At 63.6% G+C, this 8,975-nt stretch overlaps 2 protein-coding genes across 2 annotated transcripts; both read right to left on the reverse strand.

Moving 5' to 3' along the window:
• Nucleotides 1-2,116: 2,116 nt before the first annotated feature.
• LOC112121627 (osteoclast-associated immunoglobulin-like receptor) lies at nt 2,117-4,643 on the reverse strand (the record flags this gene model as incomplete). Its single annotated transcript, XM_029913954.1, has 3 exons — nt 4,583-4,643; nt 3,636-3,926; nt 2,117-2,407 (listed from the first exon to the last, which is right to left on the reverse strand). Coding segments are annotated over exons 1-3 (643 nt in total), but the record flags the coding sequence as incomplete, so codon positions are not given.
• Nucleotides 4,644-4,679: 36 nt separating this feature from the next.
• Nucleotides 4,680-6,310, reverse strand: LOC115271447 (leukocyte immunoglobulin-like receptor subfamily A member 6). Its single transcript, XM_029913955.1, has 3 exons — nt 6,118-6,310; nt 4,991-5,275; nt 4,680-4,717 (listed from the first exon to the last, which is right to left on the reverse strand). The coding sequence occupies exons 1-3, from the start codon at nt 6,308-6,310 to the stop codon at nt 4,680-4,682; spliced, it is 516 nt and encodes a 171-aa protein (XP_029769815.1).
• Between the last annotated feature and the right edge of the window lie 2,665 nt (nt 6,311-8,975).

Consider the following 8,975-nt stretch of genomic DNA (forward strand, 5'->3'; position numbering starts at 1 on the left):
CCCCCTGCTCCGCAGCTTCCCCTGGAGCCAGGGATCCCCCCTCCCTCGGATTGAAATCTCCAGCCGCTGCTGCTCCCCCTAGTGATTAGGGTTACCATCCGTCCGTATTTCCCCGGACATGTCCGGCTTTTGCGTCTCTAAATAGCCGTCCAGGAGGAATTGGTAACAAGGTTAAAAGGTCCGGGATTTTTCCCCTCCTCTCCCTCCCTCCCTTCCATGCAGAGTGCGGCTGCTGATTGGGCGGCTGGGCCGACTGACCCACTCCCATTGGCCTCCAGCAGCCAGAGCCCTCCCCTGCTCCCCCCTGCTGCCTGCAGCCGTGTTTTGCCTACACGTGGACATGAGCATGGTAAGGGGAGTCCCAGGGGGCAGTCAGGGAGCGGGGGAGTGTTGGATGGGTCCCCGGCCTCCACCTGCCACCCCCCCTCCACGCATCCCCCCCCCCGTGAGTCCTCCCCCCCCCGCCTGCCTCTCCCATGCCTGCTTGTACTGCCAGAGCCGGCAGCAACTGCTGTCTGCTGCCCCTGGGTCCTAGTGCCCCCCATCCACAAATGGCAAGACAGGCTGCCCTTACCCTGCCCTTCCACCCTAGCCCTGAGCCTCTCCAACACCCCAAACCCCTCAGCCCCGGCCCTCATCCCCCTGCACCCTAATCCTCTGCTCCATCCCTGAACCCCCTCCTGCATCATGAACCCCTCATCCTCAGCACCAAGCCTCATCCCCCCGCACCCTAATCCTCTGCCCCAGCCCTGAGCCCCCTCCTGCATCATGAACCCCTCATCCTCAGCCCTAACCCTCATCCCCCTGCACCCTAATCCTCTGCTCCATCCCAGAGCCCCCTCCTGCATCATGAACCCCTCATCCTCAGCCCCAACCCTCATCCCCCCACCCCCTATTCCTCTGCCCCAGCCCTGAGCCCCCTCCTGCATCATGAACCCCTCATCCTCAGCCCCACAGCCCTCACCCTTGCACCCCTCCTATCCCCAAACTCCCAAACCCCCTCCCCCTTCCCACACCCCCCTCCTGCCCTCAAACTCCCCGCCAAAGCCTGCACCCCCTCCCTTTGCACCACCTCCCACCCCCAAACTCCATCCCAGAGTCTGCACTCCTCACCCCCTCCTGCACACCCACCCCCTGCCCCAGCCCAGAGCCTGCACCCAGCACCCAAACTCTATCCCAGAGCCTGCACCCTGCACCCCTCCTGCACCCTAGACTTCCTCCCCCCACCCAGGACCTGCACCCCAGACTTCCTCCCCCCACCCAATCCCCCTCCCAGAGCCTTAGGCAGGTGGGGGGGGGGCGAGTTCTGGGCACCACCAAAATTTCTACAACCCTGCCACCCATGCGAGTGGATAAGCGTCGGGGCAGTCAGGGGACAGGTAAGTTCCTAGGGGGGCAGTTAGGGTGGGGGGTTCTCAGCAGGAGGCCGTCAGGGGACAAGAAGCGGGGAGTTGGGGGTTTTGAGGGGGGCAGTCAGGGGGTGGGAAGTGGGAGGGAGTGGATGGGGGCGGGGCTAGGGCGGGGCTCCCCCCCCCCAGTGTCCTCTTTTTTGATTGTGGAAATATGGTAACCCTACTAGTGATTCCATCCCCCATGGGCAGTGCGTGGACCCCCCTTTCCGGGAGACTAGCCCTGCAACCCCAGCCCCCCACTGCACAAAGCCCGGCTTCTAGTGGCAGGGGCCCTGAGTGCCCCTCGCCACCCCCTCCCCCGGCCAGAGAACCCCCGGCACAGCCCCAGTCCCGGGTCAGCCGCAGCCACCCAACCAACCTGAGCCCCAGTCATGCGATCCCAAGAGCCCCAGCGGCGCCAGCCAGCCCGGGTGACCCCAGGCCTGTGCTAGGCCAGAGCAGCCCCCAGCCCCAGGCCCCGGCCATCTGGCCAACCACAGCCCAGCGTCCCTCGGCAGCGGCTCCAGCCAGGGAAGGCAGAGCTTTCCCTGGCCTATTATACCTGCCACCCACGTCATCCCCGCTCCCCGGCCGGGCGTCCCCTCTACTGGGCCCAGGGCTTAGGGCAGAGCCTGGCTCCCAGCATCCTAGCAGCATGGAGCCCCCCCACGAGGGTCTGGTTGGGGGTGGGGCTGGGAGCGGGGATGCTGAGCCGGGCCCCTCACCTGCTACCACCAGCTTCACGGGGTCACTGGGCTCTGAGAAGACGAAGGGCTCTGAGTGGAGCCGGTAGCTGCAGCTGTAGCTCCCTCCGTGCTGCCGGCCCACGGTGGTGATGCGGAACTCGGCCCCGTCCCCAGCAGGGTCCATGTGTTGCTGCGGGTTCAGGTCTCCAGCCTTGTGTAGGAAGAACCTCACGTCCCGGCGCTGCCCCTGACACCGGATCGTGACGTCTGCCCCTGGGGCGGTGACCCCAGTGGGGCTCAGAGAGATGGAGGGTCTGGGTAAGCTGGGATCTGCGCACAGGAGACAGGCTGTGAGAGCCAGACCCGGGCACCCACCCAGCCCTGGCCTCCCTGGCCGGCGGCAGCGATGCGCAGATCCAGGGGCCCCCGGGCAGAGATTCTCTCCCAGTCACTGCGGAGCAGCTCTGGGCGCATTTGTCCCTATTTTGGCGAAGGAACGTCCCTAGTTCTTGGGATCCTCATATGCCCATGTGTGGCCCCTGCCCCATTCACTGCATCCAGCTCCCCGAGCACAGAGCGACTCTCGGGCTGGTCTCTGGTGCCCGGCACCGGCCAGCACCAGGTCCCGAGCCGCACACAAGAAGGGAGTCAGCCTCCCATTCTACATAATGGGAAACTGAGGCACCGACATATTCACTTTCCTCAGTGAGCTCCCAGGGAAAGGGACTGTCTCTTCACTCTGTGTTTATGCAGCGCCTGGCACAACAGGGCCCTGCTCAAGGGGCGGCCCCTACATGCACCCGCAACACAAGGGATCCAGCACTATTGAGGCCAGTGTTTGCAGAGGTCTCCACTAATTGTGGGCATCTCGGTTTGTGGGCGCTCGGCCTGAGAACCCTGAAGATTGAGGCCCCCCCACAAGGAAGGACACTTTTGAAAACCGCGACGTGCTCCCATCACACAGTGTCTGTGGCCGAGCCAGGAGCTGGGCCAGATCTCCTGGGTCCCAGCCCAGCGCTGTGTACACCAAGCCACCGCTTCTCCTGCAGCCCCTGCCTCATTCATCTCCGGCCAGGGCATTGCCTGGGGCGGGCGCTGGAGAACAGAGAGGATGGGATCACGGGATTTAATAGCGATTCACGGTTCATACAAACTGGGGACAGCGTTAAAGTCGCATCAGGGGCTGCTGCTCCCCCCTGGCTGGAGAACCCCCCAGTGACTCCGTCCCCACTCCCCAGCCAGGTGTCCCCTCTGTGGGGTCAGGGCTCAGGGCAGAGCCTGGCTCTGAGTGTCCTATTGGCACTGAGCCCCCGTGAGGGTCTGGCTGGGTGTGGGGCTGGGAACGGGGACGCCGAGCCGGGCCCCTTACCTCCCACCACCAGCTCCATGGGGTCGCTGGGGTACAACACGGCGAATGGCTCCGATCTGCTGTGATAGGAGCAGCTGTAGCTCCCGCCGGGCAGAGCCTGGCTCTGAGCGTCCTAGCAGCATGGAGCCCCCCGCGAGGGTCTGGCTGGGTGTGGGGCTGGGAGTGGGGACGTCGAGCCGGGCCCCTCACCTGCTACCACCAGCTGCACGGGGTTGCTGGGCTCTGAGGAGATGAAGGGCTCTGATTGGGGCCGGTAGCTGCAGCTGTAGTTCCCTCCCTGCTGCCGGCCCACGGTGGTGATGAGGAACTCAGCCCAATCCCCACCAGAGGCCACGTGTCGCTGCGGGTTCCGGTCTCGAGGCTTGTGCAGGAAGAATGTCACATTCCGGCGCTGCCCCTGGCACCGGATGGTGACGTTTGCCCCTGGGGCGGTGACCCCAGTGGGGCTCAGAGAGATGGAGGGTCTGGGTAAGCTGGGATCTGCGCACAGGAGACAGGCTGTGAGAGCCAGACCCGGGCACCCACCCAGCCCCGGCCTCCCCGACAGGCCGCAGCCATGGGCAGATCCTGGGGCCCCCGGGCAGAGATTCTCTCCCAGATCCCAGAGTTCCCCTCACCCAGAATCCCGGCCCTGCGATCTGGGCTCCCAGCCCCACAGACATGGAGCCGTGGCTCCCTAGTTCTTGGGATCTTCATATGCCCATGTGTGGCCCCTGCCTAATTCACTGCATCCAGCCCCCCGAGCACCAGAGCGACTCACGGGCTGGTCTCTGGTGCCTGGCACCGCCCAGCACCTCAGGCCCCGAGCGGCACACAAGAAGGGAGTCAGCCTCCCATCTACATAGCGGGAAACTGAGGCACAGACATAGTCACTTTCCTCAGTGAGCTCCCAGGGGAAGGGACTGTCTCTTCACTCTGTGTTTATGCAGCGCCTGGCATAACAGGGCCCTGATCATGGCGGGGGCCCTACATTCACCTGCAACACAAGGGATCCAGCGCTACTGAGGCCAGCGTTTGCAGAGATCTCCACTAACTGTGGGCATCTCGGTTTGTGGGCGCTCAGCCTGAGAACCCTGAAGATTGAGGCCCCCCCACAATGAAGGACACTTTTGAAAACCGCGACGTGCTCCCATCACTCAGAGTGTGTGTCCGCACCAGGAGCTGGGCCAGATCTCCTGGGTCCCAGCCCAGCGCCATGTCCATGAAGCCACCGCTTCTCCTGCAGCCCCTGCCTCATTCAGCCCGGGCCGGGGCACTGCCTGGAGCGGGCGCTGGAGAACAGAGGGGATGGGATCACGGGATTAAATAGCGACTCACGGTTCATACAAACAGGGGACAGCATTAAAGTCACCTCCAGGGCTGCTGCTCCCCCCTGGCTGGGGAACCCCCCAGTGACTCCGTCCCCACTCCCCAGCCGGGCGTCCCCTCTGCGGGGTCAGGGCTCAGGGCAGAGCCCGGCTCTGAGTGCCCCATTGGCACCGAGCCCCCGTGAGGGTCTTACTGGGGTGGGGCTGGGAATGGGGACACCGAGCCAGGCCCCTCACCTCTCAGCACCAGCTCCACGGGGTCGCTGGGGTACGACACGGCGAAGGGCTCTGATCTGCTGTGATAGGAGCAGCTGTAGCTCCCGCCGTCCTCCCGGCGCATGTTGCTGATGGGAAACACAACCTCAATGTCGTCCGAATCCACAGGTGGGAAATGGCGTCCTTCTTTATTCAGCACAAACCGCACATCCTGGCGCTGCCCCCGACACCAGACGCTCACGTTTCCCCCCAGGGAGACCCCCCGGCTGGGGCTCAGGGAGATGCTGGGTTTGGTGTAGCTGGGCTCTGCAGTGGGAAACAGACAGGCCATGAGACGCAGACCCCGGGCGGGGAAGGGGCCGACACAACGACCCAGCCACCTTCCCCTCCCCAGCGCAGCTCCCGACTGAGTGCTGGGTTTCCAGGGGAGTGGGGAGGGGCTGGCTGAGCAGCCCCTGGGCCCTGAGCCCTCTGTGCATCCGCCAAGATGGGGAGAATCCCCCTGGGAAAGGTCCCCTGCTCCGCAGCTCCCCCAGGGACAGGGATCCCCCCTCCCTCAATCTCCAGTGGCTGCTGCTCCCCCCAGTGACTCCATCCCCCATGAGCGGTGTGTGGACCCCCCTTTCTGGGAGGCTAGCCCTGCAACTCCACCCTGACGCACAAGGCCCCACTTCCCATGGCAGGAGCCCTGAGTGCCTCTCACCACCCCCTCCCCTGGCCGGAGAACCCCCTGCTGGCCAGAACCCCAAGCCAGCCCCCACCCCCACCTCCAGAGGACCCCCGGCACAGCCCCAGTCCCAGGTCAGCCCCAGCCAGCCAACCGACTCCAGTTCCAGTCGTGCGATGCTGAGCAGCTCCAGCTGCGCTGGCCGGCCCGGGTGACCCCAGCCCTGTGCTAGGCCAGGGCAACCCCAGCCCCCAGTCCCAGCCCCCGGCCTTCCTCTGCCCCAAATCTCCAGTGGCTGCTTCTCCCCCCTGCCTGGGGAACCCCCAAGTGACTCTGTCACCACTTCCCGGCAAGGCATCCCCTCTGCTGGGCCCAGGGATCAGGGCAGAGCCTGGCTCTGAGCGTCCCATCATGCAGAGACCCCCTGTGGGTCTGGCTGGGTGTGGGGCTGGGAGCCGGGGCACTGAGCCGGGCCCCTCACCTCCTACAATGATCTCGACGGGGTCGCTGGGATGCGATGTGCGACTCTGATCCGCTATGGAGCGATAGTCGCAGGTGTAGCTCCCTCCATCTTCCCGGCTGACATTGGCGATGGGAAATTCAGCCACGGTCCCATCAGGCACCGTCCGCACCTGCAGGTTCGGGTGTCCAGCTTTACGCAGAAAGAACTCCATGCCCGGGTGTGACGAACTGGGTCTGTTCTTACTGTGGTCTGTGAATGCTGACAGGGGAGTGTGGCTGGGATGGTCGGCATTGGGGGATGGGAGACTGACTGGAAATACCTGAGCCTGTAACATGAGAACCCAGGAGGGGGCTGGGACCAGGTGACACCTTTGCCCAGAGACTGAACAAAGGCTGTGGGTGGGGTCGCTGAAGGCAGAGTCTCAGAGGCTGGCTAGTGACTAGGGCTTGGGGCAGACAGGGCTCTGATCCCCTAAGGGGGCTAGGGTGCCCGGGGACCCCAAGATGGACCTAACTGAGGGGGTCCTGTTGTCCGTGCCTGCAAGACCTGTCTTGGACTGTATTCCTGTAGTCTAAATAAACCTTCTGCTTTACTGGCTGGCTGAGAGTCATGGTGAATCGCAGGGCGCTGGGGGTGCAGGGCCCTGAGTCCCCCCATACTCCGTGACACCGGGTACAAACCCGCACAGCGGATGGTGACGCTTCCCCCGAGCGCCACCACCCTGCTGGGGCTCACCCAGATGGTGGGTTTGAGAAATTCACGCCCTGCTTTCAACAAGAGACAGGAGTTAAACAGGGGAGACACAGCCCCCACCTCCCCCCCGCCCCAATTCAGTCCATCCGTCATTCGGCCTCTCTACGAGTCTGTCCCCTACCAGGGTTGGCACTGCTGCCCATGGGGCTTGGGGCAGGGGGCTCACCCAGACGTAGCTCGGGACCCAGCTGCATGAGAGATCACCTGCCCCCCCCGACCCCACCTGAGGCCAGCCAGGGAGCCTGGCCAGTGGGCCCCCTGCAGCTCTGTACCCCACCCCGGGGTTGGAAATAGAGTCTGTGACCGGCAGGAATCTCACAAGACCCACCTTTCCCAAGGCCATGGGATCAGGGCTTGGGGCTGTGAGTGCAGGGGAGGGAGGTGTTGGGGTGGATCTCGGGGCAGGGGAGGATCTGGGGGTTCTGCCCGTGGCTGCACTGACCGTGAACCTTTCAGTTCCCCGAGGGGATCTAGAGCCCATGGACGGCCCCTGTTAATATTTGTATGAGCTGAAATAAATCCACATGCTGCCCCCCCCCCATTCCTCACAGCCTGGGGGCGGGGGGGTGGGGGCAGGACATTAAACTAGAGGATGGTTTCCATCTGCTTCGTCAGACCCCACGAGCCAGATTCGGCTCCTAGTTATTCCCTAGGGGGGCCGGGACTGGGGAGGTTCACAGAAGAACGGGGCCGGGTCTGAGCTCACGGGGGGAGTTTGGGTTGAGTTTTGGGGAAGGTTCAGGGCTCAGTTCCTCTTTTCTCCACCCCACGTATCCCCTCCCCTGTCCTTGATGTTATCGTCCTCCCCACAAACTGATACTCACCTCCCCACACCCCGCTGTGCCCGGCCAGCCAGCAGCCTGGAGAGGAGACGGCTCGTTAGTGACCAGATCCCAGAGCAACTGGATCCTACACCCTAGTCTCAACCCTCACCTCCCCCCATGGGCACACCCCCTGGTCTCAGATCCCACCCCCCATGAGCACACGCCCTGGTCTCAGATCCCCCCATGGGCACATGCCCTGGTCTCAGATCCCCCCCATGGGCACACGCCCTGGCCTCAGATTCTGCCCCTCCCCTCTCCCCCATGGGCACAGGCCCTGGCCTCAGATGCACCCCCCATGGACACACGCACTGGCTTTATTCGATACTCACTGAGGAAGAGGACAGTGAGAGCAGATGCCATGATGGGGGCAGCCAGGGGCCCCTCAGCGCTGCCACCAACACCCCGAAGCCCAACTCAACCAAGCCCCAAATGAGGAACTCAGCTGCTGGCTCCAGCTACAGGAAGTGGACGATGTGTCGTCTCTTCCTGCGTTCATCATATGTTGTCTCTAATCTGCAGGCGAAATCTAGGGCAGGCAAAGCAAGCAGAGGTCCCTGCAAAGCCCAGGAAACCCTGGGCCCCTCAGCCTGGCCAAGCATCATGCAGCTCCCAGCTTCTCTATGTCTCTGTGGGGACTCGGGAGAGGTCACTGTGATGCAGCAGGAAGTGGGGAGTATTGACCTGGGAAGGTTGCAGGGGAGTTTTATTGGTAACTGTGTGGGATGGGAGACTTTCCTTGGGGGAAGATACCTGAGCATGTAACATGAGAGCCCAGGATGGGGGGTTGGGGCCAGGTGACACCTTCTGCCCGGGAAACTGGACAAAGGCTGGAGGAGGAACCAGGGGGAGGGGGCAGGGCCGGCGCTTCCATTTAGGTGACCTAGGCGGTCGCCTAGGGCACCAGGATTTGGGGAGGCGGCAATTCGGCGGCGGGGGGTCCTTCCGCACTCCGGATCTTCAGCGGCAATTCTGCGGCGGGTCCTTCAGTCGCTCTGGGACCCGCCGCCAAAGTGCCCCGAAGACCGGGAGCATGGAAAGACCCCCCCCCCACCGCAGAATTGCCGACGATGACCGGGAGCGCGGAAGGACACCCACCTAGGGCGCCAAAAACCCTGGCGCCGCTCCTGGGAGGGGGTGTGAGACAGCTGGAGGGGGCTTCAGTTTGGAGCTGGCTGAGGAAATGGAGGGAGCCCCACGATTGATCCCAGCAATTACAAACCAGTAAGTCTAACGTCAGTACCGGCCAAATTAGTTGAAACAATAGTAAAGAATAAAATTGTCAGACACCTAGAAGAACAT

Source organism: Terrapene carolina, unplaced genomic scaffold (genome assembly GCF_002925995.2).
Source record: "Terrapene carolina triunguis isolate 2854851 unplaced genomic scaffold, T_m_triunguis-2.0 Scaffold19603, whole genome shotgun sequence".
NCBI lineage: Eukaryota > Metazoa > Chordata > Testudines > Emydidae > Terrapene > Terrapene triunguis.